The sequence below is a fragment of the Sarcophilus harrisii genome, chromosome 1 (assembly GCF_902635505.1).
Source record: "Sarcophilus harrisii chromosome 1, mSarHar1.11, whole genome shotgun sequence".
NCBI classification, from domain to species: domain Eukaryota; kingdom Metazoa; phylum Chordata; class Mammalia; order Dasyuromorphia; family Dasyuridae; genus Sarcophilus; species Sarcophilus harrisii.
The window spans coordinates 449,640,291-449,658,974 of NC_045426.1; the positions used below are offsets into that span (position 1 = coordinate 449,640,291).

The following is an 18,684-nucleotide window of genomic DNA, read 5'->3' on the forward strand; positions in this document are numbered from 1 at the left end:
ATCTAGACCTATCAGCAGGGGGAATGACCCCTGGGGCACTGAGTGATTTGTAAAATGAGAGGGCTGACCTAGATGACCTTTAAGATATTTTCTAACTTTAAATCTTATGAATTTCTTTTGGTGTTTGCCCAAGAGGTCCTTTATCTTAACACCTTTTACAGTTTTTAACTAAGAGCAGGGACTGTCTTTTGCTTCTTTTTGAATTCCCCATATTAGTATAGTATCTGGCACCAGCCTCTCTTGGCTTTTAGTCCTTCAGCTTTAAGCCAGTCCTCTTTGGAAATCCTCTTCTCAAAAAAAAAAAAAAAAAAAAAAAAAAAAACACTAAAGGAACTTTTTTCACTCTGGAAGTCTGACTAAAATTTAGGATCTCTTGTTTTCTTAGGAACTTTAAGAACTTTCATTTTCAAGGATTCAAGATCCTAGAATTCCCCTCTTTAAGTTTTACCTGAGCCAGCATGGACTCTTCACCATATGCTTTTCCTACAAGTTATTTTAAGGGGGGATAAATCGAAGGAGACCTCAATTAAATTAAGGGATTTCCTAAATAACCTTTTGAGATTGTAAGATGTGGGATCCTGATCAATTGAAGAGTTCCCCAATCAAACAGATGAGATCATAGGGTTTGGGGCATTGTTTGCTGGCAATTGATAGAACACAAAGGAACTCATTGATTGGCTGACAAAATATCAACATACTTCATGGTCTATTAAAACAAATTTACCTCAGCCTCTGTAACTTTTACTTTTAGATCTCATTTCTTACCTTTTCTCTTGTTAATCTGCTTCCACCTTATCTCTTCTTCCAAAATACAATATAGAGTGAGGAAATTCCTTCTCAGCAGTAAGAGTAGCAAATCACAATTTACAAAGCATATAGCATTGAGTCATACTGAACTCTGCCTGTAGTTCAATTCAGAGATATGGTTCTAAATACCAACTTATTATAGAGAAGAAAGGGGATTTTGAATTCCCTAGGCAGCATGATCTCAAAACACGGCCACTTTTCCCCATCTTTTTAAGAAAATCCAATTTACCTACTTCCCATCTCACCTTCCCCTTTTGTGTAATTGAAAAAGAAAGGCTAAACACGACTTAGAAATATGTTCAGTCAGGTAAACATGTTGAATATTCCCACATTGATCACATTGAAAACAAATATCAATCATGAGAAACATTTCCCCAGGTATTGATTAGTATTCCAAAATCTTTCAAAGTTCTTTGTCCTTATGATATGTTATTGTATTGATGATTACTCACTTCATTATGTATCTTCCTTTTTAAACTATAGGTGGCAAGTAGATAAAGAAGTTTTCAAGGCAGCAGATTTGAGAGTAGCTTCACTGGTTACTTTAAATCCAACAGTTAGAGTTCAGGTGCCAGACCTTCCAAAAGTCCAATGAACAGAAAACTAAGCTTAAGAAAAGAAAAAAAGGGGGTGATAGGATACTTTCTCATTCTCATACATCTCAAATAGAAGAGCATTTTCCCTGACAAGAGTATACCCCCCTGAATCTCCATTAACCAGTCATCAGAAAGAAGCCCCAGTTTCTGAAGCTAAGTCAGTAAGGTGTCAATATGCTATTCTATGTCCATTAAAGGGATCCATCATTATATAACTTTTTCAGGAGGGGAAAAAGGGATCAAATTGATCAAAAGCTCTCTTATTAATCCCTTGTCACATAAATGCCTGGCACATAATTGGTACTTGTTAGAATCTTTACAAGTTGTTAAGTCATTAGAGTTGATAGACACAATAATTATCTAATTTAGCATAGTTCAGTATGATTGATTTGATCTTACAAGGAGATGTTATGGGCCAGAACTTGAAACAAGGTACTAAGTAGAACTGACAGAAACAATATTTGTGTTCACACTTTAGAGAGCTCATATAAGCAAGAAGCTCTTAGGGCCAGAGAGCACTCTGGGACAGACACAGAGCACTCTGGGAGAGCCAGAAGCCCTCTCTCGGAGGCAAGACAGATTCATTCCAACTTTCATCTTGGTGCTAACTGGAGATATTTGAAAGAAGAGAAGCTAAAGCTGGCAGAGACTCTGGGAGATACAGAAGCCCACAAGCCCACTCTCAGAGGCAAAGTCAGATTCATTCCATTTTCCACCTTTGTGCTGGCTGGAGGCTGATGAAAGCAGAGGCAGAAGTAAAGGAGCTCTTAGCTGCAAGAGCTCTTAGAACCAAGGAAAGAGAGAGGCCTCTAAGAAAGCCAACCGGGCTTGGAAAGAGATAAGAAATAAACGTTTGAACTTTTATCACCTGGCTGCATTTGGGTGATTATTACTGTAACTGAAATTAAGGCTGCCTCCAGAAAACCTCCCCAAGAACCTGCTCCAGAGAGAACTATTATATTTAAAAAAAAAAAAAAAAAAAAAGAACACCACAGGTGCTTAATACATACTTCATAATGAATTATTTATAAAGAAGTAATAATGGATTCCAGAGAACTTATGTCACTTGCCCAGGAATCAGAAATTTACAAAAAGAGATAACTACAGTTTCTGATCCATGAGAACTATTTTCCAGAAATCCACTGTTTGGAACTGAAAAGTATTTTCCTTTTTAAACTGTATTGTAAATGGTAATTAGATCCTCAAGAAACCACAGAAGCTTATTTAACTTTATGCAATGTATCCGAATTATAGCTTCAACTCCTCGCTACCAATGATAGCTATCTTGGTCCAGGTTTGTGGGAAGGGTGAAATACACAAATAAAGACCTAAAAAGGGAGCTTTGAAACTTAGAGAAATTTTTAAAAACCTATGGGAAACTTCCTGCAGTCACTACAGAAGCTTTAGTTCCTGAGTCAGTTTCCCTCTTAACATTTTTATTAACTTCAAAATAAAAAGGGAAATTTAAATTTATCAGTAAACCTTGTTATTAACTTTATTATAAACAAATACATACTTCATTTTATAAGGAACAAGAAAGTCTTGTTTGAGAAATTGAATTGTTTTATAGTTTGGTTTTATTGAAAGTATGTATGTATGTGTATAATATTTAGCAAGGTAGTAACAAAGTTATATTGTGCTGTTTTGTTTTCATTTATGTTTCTCTTACTAACATTACTTCTTAGCAAAGTGAGGCTTCTCTTCCCTATCCACCTTAGCAAATATGCCTGAGGAAGCATATCTCATTCTTCATCTTTGGTTCATTGACAAAGGTAAAGGAACTCAGAGGTAGGAGGTAGATTTCACCAGGAATCTCTTGAAAGTCACTATTGAGACAGGGGTGGGGTCCAAGAGTACAGAGTGGGGAATAAAGTATAAGAAAACTACAAAGATTAGACTCCATCAGCATAGGGAACTCCCAGATAAGAAATTCCCTCTATAATAAAGATTGATACCCTCTCCAACTTAGAATCTTAAAAGAATAAATGTCTTGCTTGGAGTCACAGAGCTAGTATGTTGTCATTCCTTATGGCACAATTATAATGAATTTATATGACAAAATTTCTTGAGCTTTCCACCCAAATGATAGACTATTTTGTTTGCAGTTCTTCACTTCAATAGTTCCTGGACATGTAAGTCAAAATTTCAAAAGAAGAAAATAGTCGTTGTTGAATGATTTGTGAGAGTTGGTTGTGAGAGAATGGGCTCATAATGCACTGTTGGAAAAGCTGTGAATTGATTCAATAATTTTGGGTAGTCATTTGGAGTTATACTCCTTCCTTACTTTTCTTTCAAAGATCCTTACAATTGCTTTTTCTAGTGTTGAATTGGGTTGTGGTGATCCCTTTAAGAAATTGTATTTCCTATTGATCTGTGATTCCTTTCAGATTCCCAGCCCCTCCTGGCTGAGGCATATCCTCCCCAGACAAGATGTCTTTCCAGGATTCCAGAGCTTTTGATTCAATTACCAATCCTGGTCAAAAAGCAATCCTTTGAATTCCAATAGGAAATCTGGGCTTATCCCAGCCCCCATTCTGACTTTCTTGGGCCGCTCAGTTCCCACTGGTTCTGATCTGCTCTGGTTGTCCCAGCCCCCACCAAGACACCCAGTATTAAAAGCTTCCATCAACTAAAGTCTTTGCAGACAGACCTTGGTAGCTCCCTTTGCTGCCAGTATTTTCTATCCACTGAGAACTGCATTCTCATTGCAAAATTCCATTTTCCATAGATCTGCCATTATAGAAGTCAGTCTCTTGGTAAACTGATTTCTCTCTAACAATAAACTTAAATTTTGCAATTAATATTTGGGAATGAGTGAATTCTTTCACTCCTAAAACCTGTGGCCGATTTAATGGGGATTTTTAATAACTCTCTTATAGCTACTAACCTCTAGATCACCAGGAATCTAGACTACTCAAAAAGCATCAGTGTCACCTTCTATTTCCTTTTTTTCCTCTAGTAAATGTATTAATTTATTTATTATTATTACTTTATGAATCTTGTTAGAAGAGAAAAATCAATGCAAAAGGGAAAAACCATGAGACATAAAAAATAGAAAAAAGAAGTGAATATAGCATGAATAGATTTACATTCAGTCTCAGTTCTTTTTCTGGATGCAGATGGCATTTCTTTTCCAAGTTTACTGGAACTGCTTTGTGTGTAGGACAGTATCGACTACAAAAACAGAGATTCTCAGAGTAAAAGAGCGTTATTACAATCTAGGGAGAAAGGTCATCTCCCTTCTGAAAAGGTGTTTGTCAGTAAAAAAGGAGTACAAAGTAAATATTATAAAACACAAAATTAAATATCCTGAACACAAAAGGCAGGCCTTTTCTCCATTGTTTGGGGGAGTCTAGGCTTACATTCTAATCACAGCTCTATATTCTAATCACAATCTAACCCGGAAACAAAAGAATACAAGTCAGTAATAATAAGCTTTTAATTTAAATTTCTCTAAAGAACTGCAATACAAGCAGATATCCTCAAATAAGAGAATTCAAAGCCATCATCACCTTTAAAAGAAGTACTTAAATGCTAATTAAGAGGTGATGGGAAACAGGAGGGGACAAATTATAATTATTATATTATTATTATAACAATTAAGGCTATATTCCCATGACAGTGTCTTCACTCAGTTAATTCCACACACTGTGGATCACTGAACCACTGAAAATAGCCAAGTCTTTCACAGTTAATCATAGCACATTCTTGCTTTTACTGTCACCATCTATTTTCAAATGGAATTTATCTTCCCTCTTCCCCAATCCCTTGCATAATAGAATGCAATTTATAATTTTCTTCTTACTTTTCCAATTCTGAAGGAAGCACATACAGTCAATTTGAAGAATCCTACAGGTATTTGAGTTTTTCTTTTTTTTTTTTTTTTAATAGAAATTACAAGGAAACATGGGGTAAAAGGAGTCTTTCTCATTGTATCCAGATGCTAATGTGAGGTCTTTGAGTGCAAAAAAGACTGAAAGCATTAATCATCAGTATTTCACTTTTTAAAAATTTGCTTGACTCAACTTTTCTGAGTAGTCAACTTTAGGAATTGCTGCAAGGGCTCTGGGCAGCAGAGCAGGATAAGACCAGGCATGGGAGGAAGGTGATAAGAATTAGAATGGGGAAGGAAAGGACAGGGCAGGACATTTGAGTCTATATTGATGTGTGCTAGGGTTGGAGAAATAACAGTGGTATTGGAAAAAATGGGGACTCCGTTCTTCTGGAGACTACTGTTTATTCAGCCACCTCAGACCCAATCTGCACAAACCTGGGACATAAAAGCTTCTGACTTTTAGAAGCAAGCTGAAAGAGAAGATAAAACAAAAGCAGAGGTCCACAAATGAGTAAAGGAAGAACACAGGAGTTGCTTACATCCATTTTGTGTAAAAAAAAAAAATTAGAAATCAGAAACTTAGCTACTGTGCTTTTAAATTTTTTTTTTTTTGCTTGTTTCTAATCAGTATTTACATAAACACTCATTTTCATGAAAGATTTTTCTGTGGAGCTCTAGTAAGTCCCCTTTATAGAATGGACCTCTAAAGTCCATCTGGCATAGCTCACATCTGAACAAGAATTCTCTCTATCAATTGAACAATTGAATTTAGTGACATCACCTCTCTAGATAACCATTTTACTTTTGACAACGCTGTTTAAATTTTTCCTTCTATCAAACAAAAACCAACTTATAATTCTCTACTTTTCTGTCCTGTGGAACCTTATAGAAAGTTCATTTTCCTCTTTCAAATACTTGAAGATAGTTGTCATGTTTCCCCTAAGACTTTCTATTATTTAGGCTATTCATCTATAATTCCTTTATCTGAACTTCATGTCTTAAATGGCTTTGATGAGGTACAAATGATGAGGTTAATAGTAGTGAAGAGGTGCGAGAATTGGAGTAGGAAATCCCTTCTGGTTGGAGGCACAGGTCCAATGCTAATAGAATTCGAAAACCCGAAATCTGTGTTGCAGAAAGGGATTTATTGGCACTGAGAAGCCAGCTTTTAGTGGCAAGGTCCTGTTAGGATGATAGCAAAGGTTAACACTGAGAAGAGAATATCTTCACAGTGGGCAAAAGTTCTGGCAGAGCAGCTTGCCAAGAAAACAGCTTCTTTGGCAAGTATAATCCTGTTTCAGATTTCTGCAAAGATTCAGGGTTCAGAGTTGTCTTATAAGCTGTCTGAGGTCATGGCTTCAATTCAAAATTGAATGAAATTCCCTCACTGTTGTCAATGCCCCCAGGCCTAGAAATCAAATTGGATTTTTGGAATATTTTGGATATTTTGGAAGTTTGAGCTACTGGAAATGGTTCCAGACTAATCTTCAACTCTGTAAAGGGTACAACCATATTCCTGGCCAAGATCTCCAATTGAATGAGACCACTTAACTTGATTCCTTGAGGAGTGGGTCTCTACCAAAGGAGAGTTTGAACAGTTTCAGGGTTCACCCCCATCATTACCCCCCAAAAATCAAGGGGACACAATTTGCATCAACTTCACTCTTCAAGTTACCCTTATCTGGACACTGTCCAGTTTAACATTATTTACACAACACAGTAGCACTATAACCATCCTCCCCAATCATGAATAATATGTCTCTCTTAGCCTAAAATTTACCCTTTTTTTTGGCAGGGGGGAAGAACTACCATTTTATAGTACTCATATCAAACTAAGTCCATGAAAATCTCCAAATTTTTCTCACATAAACTGTAGGCTACTCATATTTCTTCCATATTATAGTTGTGAAGTTCAAAATTAAGATTTTATATTGATCTTTATTAAAATTGATCCCATTGCATTCCATCCTATGTTTAGCTTTTCAGGATTTTTTTGGGGTCCTCACTCTTTTATCTAATATATTAGCTGCCCTTCCTAACTTTTGGTGATCTGCCAATTTGATACGTATGCCATCAAAGCTTTTGTCCAAGTCATTGGTAAAAACAACTTGGAACATTTATCACAGGTCCAAGATTACAATAATAATAATTAATATTTACATAATGCTTTAAGGTTTGAAGAGAGCTTGACATATATATTTTCATTTCATCTTCACAATAACATTTAGAATTAGGAGCAATTATTATCCCCATTTTACTAATGAGGAAATGGAGGCAGATAGATTTTAAGCAACTTGCCCAGAGTCATACACCTAATAAATATTCAAACTTAGGTCTTCCTAACTCCAAAAGCTGTACTTAAAACACTATGTCACCCAACTACTTACAGATCCTTTAGATTTCCTTCACTAGAGATTTTCCAAACTGATTCTAAATCATTAATAACAACTTTGAGCCCACATTTCTTTTATCTTTTCCACAGAATAGAATAAGAACTTAAATGCTTTTATAAAATCTAAATAAAATTATCTTCCAACCCTCACCAAAAAAAGTAGATAATGATGGTTTGACATGACCTATTATTGATCATCATACTGTATTGTTTCAATCATAATATATTACAAAATTTTGCCAGGAATTAAAATCAGGATGACAAGTCTGTCATTTATTGACTTCATTCTCTTGCTCACTTTTTAAAAATTTGTGCAGTATTTAGCCTTCAGTCTTGTAGCTTTCCTCCCATTCTCCACCATCTCCGGAGATCCCTGGTAATGGCTCAGCAATAACACTTATCAGTTACTGGCAATGTAATTCATCTGAGTCTAGAGACTTATTTGTTATCTCTTACCCTACCTACGTATTTGGAGGATAATTTTTTGCCACTCTAGAATGAAGAAATGGTATTTTCTCTGAAAATAAGTGATGGTGGGTTTTTGTTGTTGTTTTTACCTTTTAAAATGTCACCTTTTTTTTTTTTAATCAATTTTAACCAATGTACTTTAACTCACATACTACCTCATAGTCAATCACTTCTTGGTTTTTATCCTGTATATATTATTTTGTATCTTAATGCTATAAGAAAACCACTCACATAAACAAATAGGACAAAAGAGCAATGAAGAAATGTCTTATTGTCTCCTAAAGAACTCAAACTAGGCTAATGAATTGGTGCTTAGACTGTCTATTTTAATAAATAGAACCATTTGTTCTATTTATATAGAAATGATTTAGAATTCAAATATTTTGTTTTCAAATATTTTAAACATCTTTCCCATAGTCTGTTGTGTAACCAATTAATTTGTTATTTTTATTTAGAAATGCCTTATGAAATATAACAAATAACAAACTGCTTGGAACTATCCAAACTTCCAAATTAATAAAGTTCAAATAGAGGTATTGCTTTATTATAATTCTTCCCACTACTGAGTTATTTTAATAAATCTCAGTCACTAACAAGAAATATGATTTTACATTTTCATTATTCATGCTTCCATTTTATATTCATTACTTTTAATGTGTATATTTTAATGTACATATTTTGCTTTAACATAATTCTGCTCTTTTAGATTATTTTATTTTATTGTAACTTTATAGAAGTCAGACTGTGATGGGGTTTTTTTTAGAACATCTAAAATCTTTTTAAATTGGTTGAGTAAATAAGTTATGTTTTATCTAAGTTGTTTTTATTTTATATATGTATATTTTAATTTAGGACATGGCCCAGTCATCTATGATGCTGAAGCTAAAATTCAAGAATACATTTCTCACAGAAATGCACGGGAACGTCAAATCCTTAATTTTTTTCACGATAATGTTGGAAAGGTATTTACTGAAATGGAACTTGTAAAGATTATTTATAAGGTAATTCAAATTTACTATCTGGTTCGTATAGCTCAAAAATTGTAGACAAAACATTACTGTTATACATTACTGGCAGAATATATAATGGTGATCACTTAGTTGATTATACACAGTGACATCTTCCTTTCTACAAGTCACAACTTCTACTAACCTCAGCCATCCAGAACATCACTATTAATTGGGGAGTAAGAGGAAAAAGGCCCCTGAACACAAAAATAGCAGTCATGAAGCAGGGTACAATAAAGCCTCCATATTTTATTCCCTGAAAAAGCCCAATGATTGGTTTAAATCAATGATATCACATGTAATTCTAACAATCATTGAGTTCCCCAACTTACAAAAGATTAGAGACTACAAATAAGAAAAGAATCTTAAGAAAAGTAGAGACTTGATAAAAGCATTCAAATGTGACTGCTGGTGATTTGATAGTGAAAGGAAGAGTATAAAAGGCCAGCACCTCATATATACCTTAGTAATTCTGAAAGTATTACTATACAATTGTAATAAAAATTGATGATGGTGATAATGATTATAAATATTATATGCTGTTCAAGAAAAAAAAATTCATGATATTCTAAGAAGTAAGGAAGTAGGTGATATTTTTCAGAAAGATTTTCATCAAGAATAGTTTTGTTAGCATTTTGATACTACAAAGTAAACTTCAGTCAAGTGGAAGATCTTGTGTGGAACATTTCATTTTCCCCATGATATCAGATAAATAAGATATTTCAGTATCTCAATGTTTTTTCCTGAGGAAATGAGTCATCACAGTCATAGTCCTTCCTATATAATATAGCTAGACCAACCTGTCAAGCTTACCAAAATTCACTAGCAAGTAATCTGAGAAAAAAAAAAATCTTATCACAAAGAATTTAACTTAATGGATTAAGAGGTAAAAGTATTAAAGGCCAAATTAAGTCAGAGAAGAGAATTGAGAGCTTGCCTCACCACCACCAATAATATTTTATCAATAGAATTTTAAAGAATAATATTATAATTGATTCATACCATACTAAAGATAAAGACAAAGGGGATGTGAATGTCTATTAAAATGAGAGTATTTTGATATGGTTATTTATAGAAAACAATAATTAAAATTTCATAGAATTAAAATTTGAAAGCCCAACTAGTGAGTTCAACTCGGTCCATAACTGAAAAGCATTTGCTTTTGCAACATCAGATCTACTTGAAAATTATCAGTAAGAAGAAATCCACTACTATTCAAAGTATCACATTATAATTTTTAAGTTTTTCCACAATTTATGCTAAAATCTACTCACTGCAGTTTAGGCCAATTACTCCCGGATACTATCTGCTGGGGTAGTCCATTCCTCCTTCTGATATAAAATAACTGAAGATAGCTATTATCATCTATTCCTTCATTTTATTTCTTTACCAAGCTAAATAACTTTAGCTTCTTCAATTAGCATTCTTCTAATAGTTTGATCTTTTAATTTCCTCATCCAGTTCATCCTCCTCAGGATGTATTCTGACTTGTCAATGTCCTTCCTAAAATGCAAAGCCTAGAAATGAACACTATATTCTCACCAGGGTAGAGTAGGATAAAACTATCACTTTGTTTGGGGAAACTATGTGTCTCAGTAATGCAGCATTAATTTGGGAGCAGCAGTGTCACAGTGAGGCCCCATATTGACTTTGTAATACACCCCTCCAAAAAAAGAGCTCAACTTTTTTCATGAAAAATACTGCCTAATCACATATGACTCCAATCTTATATTTGTTTAAGAGAATTAATTTGAGATATTTCATGCATCCCTTTTTTGATTTGAGAATCGGCTCATTTTTGCCTGTTAAGATCTTTATCTTGACTCAACTGGAAACAACAGACTCTCATCAACTGCTGATTAGACAGATATACTATATATTCATCCAAGTCATTGATAAAATTGTTGGGAAAATTCGGATCCTTAGGGAACTGCAGTAGAGATTTACTACCAAATTAACATTTTACCCATTGACTACTTTTTTGAATCCAGTCATTGAACTATCTTCCTAACTGTACAGTCGTTATATAATGTACTTTTTTCCATTTTTTTTTTTCATGATAGAATGAGAGACTATGCCAAATACTTTGCTGAAATTTAGGTAAACTTCAGCATTCTTTTGCTCTAATGCTTACTACAGAACCTAGCCCCTGATAGACATTTGATAATTGCTTATTGGGTTGACTGGTCTACCAGCTTGGTAATCTCATTGAAAAAGGAAGTGAGTCATTTCGACATGTCCTATTTTTGATGAAACCATGACAGCTTTTAAATGATTTATTCTCTCAAGTGCTTAATTTAGTTGCTAATACCAGATGAAATGCTTATAGACATTATTACTTCCTAAACCAATATAATTTTCAATTTAGTACACAAGTTTTTGTTTTTTTACTAAGGTGCTTCAAAATCAAGGCAGCAGTATACTATCATTTAGTCAACTCAATATATTGCAAATCATTAATAGCAGTGTCTTGAGTCATTTAGCAAATATATTATTGATGGTTTCATTTCTACTTGGGAATCTTTTTGGGAATTAAGGGAAAAACTGATTTGATCATATATACTGGCAAAGTGATATACTGGTAACAAAGAAATAGAGGCATACTCCCAGTTACTAAAGAAGGACACTGGAGGAATTAATCTCAATATTTAGATTTTAATGCATGCATCTGGTTGAAAAATGTATCACATGCATAAAATGTAAGCCTGAAACCTTAACATTTAATGTGTCTCCTGCTGTTTCTTATTTTACTTCAGAAAAGTAATATATATATTTATTATTTAATGTATATAGTTTCACTGTCCCCAAATTAATAACAAATACTGATCTCTTCCATGAATTACTTTCATAATTTTTCATAACCATTTTTTATTTTTTCAGTACAATAATTTCATTGCAATAAAAATCAAGGGAGAAATCCATTTTTCAGTGTAATAAAGTTTATTGTATCAATTGGTATTGAATATATTTTGGTATGTTCTTATTGTAAAGAGAGGTGTGGTTTTTTTTAAAGTATAACAGTATTTATCATAAGGAGACATATTTAAATCAATAAATTTTGCTAATAATTTCTACACATCAAAATTATTTTATTATATTTTATTGTAAGCTCATTTTTTTCATAGCAAAATAATTTTTCCCATTAAAATAATTTAAAATATAGACTAAACTTCAGAGTAGTGGATCTGAAAAGAAATATAACAGTCATTTATTTCCTTCTACTATGCGCTGAGCACTGTTCTAGGAGCTAGATCCCTGACCACAGGTAGTTTATAATACAGGAGGAGAATAAGATACCCGTCAATATAATACAATATCATCAATAATTTTGCATTAAGTGCATTAGAGAACTACAAAGCAAAGTTCTATTTGAAATCTGAATGGGAAAATCATTACCAACAACACATTAGTAGCATTTGAGTTGGACTTAAATGAAGGGGAAGGAATTCAGCAGATGAACAGTAAAGGAAAGCATTTTAAGCATTGAAAAAAGCTGGGAGAAAACAATCCATGTTCGTAAGAAAGCATATTTTCATTTGATTTGTATATTTTAAAATAATTGCTTTTAGAAATCTTTCTTTTTCTGTTATTTGCATGAAACCCTTATTATGATGACCACTAAAATAAGATAATTTTAAAATAATGAAATTGAAAAATATTTATATAAAAGGTATTTTATATATTAAAACAGTGAAATGAGATGAAAAGTGATACAAATGAAACTATTGTGCATTTGTTAACACAGGACTGCTTCTGTTTGATTACTTCTGTTTCATTGTTGTCTTCCCCATTAGCTGTGAGCTTCAGAGCAGCAAATTTTTTTGTTTGTTTATTTTACAGTATTGTGGTTGTTTTTGGTTTTGTTTTTCTTTCTTGGTATCCCTTTAGCACAGAGCTTGACACATAGTAAGTGCCTAATAATAAGTATTGGTTCATTGACTGCAAAAGTATATGTTTAAAAGACAGAAACTAAGGCCAAGAAGAATAAGTGATTTATCCCAGGTCATCCTAAAGTTAGACTTTCAGAGAATTGGTTCTGCATCCCAAAGAGACCATAAGAGAGAGAAAAGGCCCCACATATAGCAGCTCTTTTTGTGGTGGCAAGAATTGGAAATTGAATATAGGCACATAATTTGGAGAATGGCTGAATAAGTTAGGGTATGTGAACAAAATGGAATATTATCTTGATAAGCAGGCTGATTTCAGAAAAGCCTGGAAAGACTTACATGAACTAATGCTGAGTGAAGTGAGCAAAACCAGATAATCAGCTGCAACGGACTTGACTCTTCTCATCAGTGCAATGATCCAGGACAATTCCAATACACTCAGAATAGAAAATACCATCCACGTCTAGAGGGAGAGAACTATGAAGATTGAATGTGGATCAAAGCATAGTATTTTCACCTTTTTTGTTTGTTTGCTTTTTCTTTCTTGTGGTTTTTTCCCTCTTGGTCTGTTTTTTCTTTCACCATATGACTAATATGGAAATGTTTCAAATGATTCTTTGAATCATGTTTAATCTCTATCACATTTTTTGCAGTGTTGTGGAGTGTGGAGATATGGAAAGGAGAAAAAATTTGGAACTCAGAATCTTACAAAAATGAATATTGAAAACTATCTTTAAATGTAATTGGAAAAATAAAATACTTTTGAAATTTCAAAAAAAAAAAAAAAGACTTTCAGAGGAGGTACTTTCCTATTTAACATTTTCTTTTGGAGAAAAATGATCAATATATAATATGTAGCCTTGCACAGCCCTCCCTCATTTAAATCCAATTCATTTGCATGCCATGGCATCACCTCCCTGATATTCACGGTCCTCTTCGAGAACAAAGGACAAACAGCAATCTCTGTTCACATAATGGGTTTTCAAAAGTAATGTTTTTCTATCACTTTGTTTCCTACCAGAATACTCCTGAGCATTTATATAAAGCAGCTAGTCATAACCTCTCCCTTCATTTGAACAAATTGGAAAAAGATGGAAAACTATGTAAGTATTCTCTAAAAGTATAATTCTACTCTGTTTTTTAATATTCTGATAGTATTTCCATTGTACTTGCTCATATAGAAAAAACAAAGTCAATTCTCTTAACCCAGTTTTTTCCAAAACACAACTTCTAATCCTGTGGCCAAACCTATTATGTGTCAGAGGCATGGATGGTAGAACTGGTCAATTTCAGAGACCCTTAAAAAATCCTGGGATGGGAAAGGGAACCAGAGAGAGAGAGGGAGGGAGGGAAGGAAGTAGTGTCTGGGGTGGGGGTGGGGCAGATATGTGTATATTTGTGGAAAACAAAGTCACAAAAATCAACAATTAATGGATTTTTGTGGCAGCTAGGCTTTATAATGGAAAAAGCACTGGATTTGGTGTCAGGAAAACTTTTCAAAATTAAACTCAGACACTTACTTTCTGACCTTTGGCAAGTCACTGCCTCAGTTTCCTCAACTGTAAAATAAAAATAATAATAATAACACCTACCTCCCAGGTTTGTTATGAGGATCAAATGGGATATTTATAAAGTTACTTAGCACAATAACTGATACAAAGCAAGCACTATATAAATGTTATTATTTTTGATTATGTTACAGTAGAAGACCAGTTCAATCACAGAAAGATAATTTCAGTTACTAACCTGTTGTAGGTTACAGAACTATGTTTTCTGAAAATGACTGGGAATAAGCCCTAGTTACCCAGGAAATAGTGAAATGGTAACTCTCATATTTGCTAAAAATAAAATTGGTTTATTAAAACAATTCTGATCTTAATGGAAGTTTCAGAACTATGAAAGTCTGCTTACTTAATACTAATCTGTGAAAGATTACTTTGTGATTGTTCATGAATGGCAAAGTCTTAAAATATGTTCTAGAGAAGTCTCAGTATAACCTATATCTACAAAATGATGCAAGGCACAGAACATTGTTATTTTGTTAATAGCATCTTTAAGTTAGTTTAATAAAAAAGAAATTAATTTTCCCTTTGTCTTTTCACAGCAAAGACAATGACTCCTGAAAAGAAATGGAAAGCCAATCTCTAGTTTCATATTAGTGAATAAAGAATAAATAATCTGAAGTTTTTACTGAAGAAGAATGTTGAAAAAGAAACCAGCTACAGATTATTAGTATCACATCTGATCCATCATCAAAAATATAAGAAATACACATTATTTAAAGTATTCACTGTAATTGTAATAAATCTAACTTTGTTATTTTCAAGTTAGAAAGATAGATTATAAAATTTGTGAGTTAACACTAATTGAAATTTCTGTCCTTTAAAAATAATAAAATGAGCTTATTTTAAACAATCTTCTTTGAAAGTTGTCCATATCTTGGCTCTCTTCAACAATGAAAGGATCCAAATCAGTTCCAATTGATCAGTAATGAACAGAACCAGCTACACCCAGAGAAAGAACATTGGGAAATGAGTATGGACGACAACCTAGCATTTCCACTTTTTCTGTTGTTGTTTGCTTACATTTTTGTTATTTCTTCTCAGTTTATTTTTACCTTCTTTCTAAATCCTATTTTTCTTTTGCACCAAGATAACTTATAAATATGTATACATATTCTGTATTTAACATATACTTTAACATATTATGGGATGACCTGCCATCTAGGGGATGGGGTAAAGGGAAGGAGGGGAAAAGTTGAAACAGAAGTTTTTGTAAGGGTCAATGTTGAAAAATTACCCATGCATATGTATTGTATATAAAAAGCTATAATAAAAAAAAGAAAATTGTCCATATGATCCATTTATCAGTAACCAACAGTAACAATATCGTTTTCTTCTGTTACTCTAAAATAGCACTTCATCTTTAATTGTTAACAATGTCTGGTAGATCTATATGTTCTCTTACATTTGTGATTATTATTATCTTTTAGTAAAAGATTCAAAATAACAGAAGGTACATTTCCTATCTTTAAGGCTTCAGAGAAGATACATTTCCTATCTATCTTTAAGGCAGTTAAGTGGTACAGTGATTAGAGCACTAAGCCTGGAGTCAGAGTTAAATCCAGGCTCAAACACTAGCATAAGTCACTTAATTTCTGCCTCAGATTCCCCAGCTGTGAAATGGGTATAGTAACAGCATCTACGTTGCAGAGTTCTTATTAATATAAAATGAGATAATACTTATAAACTTCTTTTTTGTATATGTGAAATAACGGGTTAAGTGACTTGCCCAGGATCACACAGTTCATAAATATTAAGTATCTGAGGCTGGATTTGAACTTAGGTTCTCCTGACTCCAGGATCAGTGCTCTAATCACTGCCCCATCTAGCTGCCCCCTATATTTGTAAAGTTCTTTGTACAGTGTCCAGCACCAGGAGGCATTGGAAGAGCCAACTATTATAATTATTTATTCTAGGCAAGGGATTGGATTTTCATAAATACGGTATGAGGTAGAATATAACTGCAATCTTGGGAAGCATCTCCTATGATAACCTTTAATTCATCTCTAAGAATGTCACTACCTAACTTGTGTTTGTACATAAACATGCAAAAACTAGCTCATATCCCCATCTGAAACTTCCCTGGGAATATCATTACATGTCTCATTCTTTTCTCCTCAAAAGGACACTTTATTTTTGAGGCAAGTGGGGTTAAGTGACTTGCCTAGGGTCTTACTAGCTGCATGAATAACAATTGTAGAGAATAACTCCAAAATATCTGTATTCAATGCCTTGAAGAAAACCATAGTGTGGGGATTAAAATTATCCCATCTACAAAAAAAAAAAGACTGAGGCAAACCTCTAAGTATTAAAGGATATGCGGTCCCTTCTAATGAAGGTCTTACTGTCTTCATGAGCAATACTCTATTCAATACTACCTTAACTGCCTGTGGCAAGAATTTTCAGGGTCCTTGCTAGCTACTGCACAAAAAAGCCAGCATAAATTATAGATAGGTATACTATAGTTTATACATTCACAAGTGTGACAACCACTAAAAGATGATAGACATGTGTTTAAAAATTCCAGATGACATATATATATATATAAACACACATACACACATATATACACATGTTCTCTTGAGAAAGATTAGGTAGGTCAAAGCACTTTCAAGTAAGATTAGGTAGGATGTGTAGACAGGAAATAGCATATTTTTAATAAAAGAAAAAGGATGCTTTTAAATTTTTTTTTTAAAGGCCTTAGCTATTCATGCCAGAGCAAAGAAAATAACATCTTCTTTATCAGTTACTTAATTAATATGTTAGGGTCCTACATTGTATCTTATTAGATAGAATAAAGAGAAGTGGGTGAGTTCCTGGAATTATCCAAGTCCTACAAGTTTTCTTTTCTATCCGTAAAATGATTGGGGGAAGAGAGGTACTAAAGGAGACATTCAGTACATTTAGGGTCATATAGAAAAAGGAATATAATAACAGCAAAAAATGCACAAAATGGAGTCAGCTGTAATTTCCCCCAAATCCACTTTCAATATGCTTAAATGATGAAGGATTTTGATGATACAAAATTAAGTGAGTAGAACTATGAATATATAATATATTGGGATTATAGGTTGGTGCTTTGAAAGATCTCATAAGAATTTGTAGTCATAGACCTCCAAATCAAGGGGCAAAGATTTTATTATGCTGCTAAGAGCAGGTTAAATTTGAAGAGGAGTTAAATATAACAAAGAGATAGATCCTAGAATGCAGGGGTACCCCCATTGACTGACCAGCTAGCCCTAAAAGGTATAGCTCTTCCTGAATGTCTGAACATGTGTCTATAAATAATAACACTGTAAAAAAACAAACTTGAAATTTATAACAATTCTGATCAGTACAATGTTCAACTATGATTCCAGAAGACCAATGATTAGCAATTGATGCTACTCACCTATTTCAGATAGGATGGATTTAAAGTATAGAATGAATATAGAATACCTACATGCATGTGTATAAACATGTATATAATATGTGTATACACTATAAATATTTACATTATATATGTAATATTCACATACATATACATGTTAGAATCCTTACAAAGTGTTAACTCAATGGAATTGATAGAAACAATGCTTATGTTTACACCTTTGAGAGTTCACACATTAGTTCACAAGTTTGGGAGATTCACAAGTCAAGATTCAGTATGAGATTCACAAGTTTATACCTCCCACAATCCCACTCTTGGAGGAGTCAACCTTTGAGTTTACACCTCTAAAAAAGCATAAAAGGAGCTGAGTCAGTGGAGAAGTCAGTTGAGGACACTGAGAAGCTAGAGACTGCAGTCTGCAGTCGGGCAGAACTGGGGATTCGGAAGAGGATAGGCTGAAGCTAGCAGAGGCAAAAGACTAGCAACGGGAGATCTCGGAACCAAAGAAAGCTAACTGGTCTATTTTGGAAGAGACAATAAAGGACTATACTTTAATCCCTGACTGCATTTAAGATGATTATTGATTGGAACCAAAACTAAGGCTGCCTCCAGAAGCCCCCCAAGAAATCTGCTCCCAGAGAACCATCATATTTATAAAAAAGAACACTACATATACATACAAAATGTGAGTTTGTGTATTTTATTCTGAATTACACACACACATTTCTGTTTTAGGTGGAAGGATTGCAGCCTCCAAACT

At 33.5% G+C, this 18,684-nt stretch overlaps 1 protein-coding gene across 1 annotated transcript in view; it reads left to right on the plus strand.

Moving 5' to 3' along the window:
- Window positions 1-15,407, plus strand: part of LACTB2 (lactamase beta 2) — a 42,688-nt gene extending 27,281 nt beyond the window's left edge. Inside the window, exons 5-7 of the mRNA XM_003759712.2 lie at window positions 8,951-9,099; window positions 14,014-14,095; window positions 15,097-15,407. Coding sequence (XP_003759760.1) covers window positions 8,951-9,099; window positions 14,014-14,095; window positions 15,097-15,140 — 275 coding nt within the window. The 3' untranslated portion in view covers window positions 15,141-15,407. The remainder of the gene's footprint in view (window positions 1-8,950; window positions 9,100-14,013; window positions 14,096-15,096) is intronic.
- The last annotated feature ends 3,277 nt before the right edge of the window (window positions 15,408-18,684 follow it).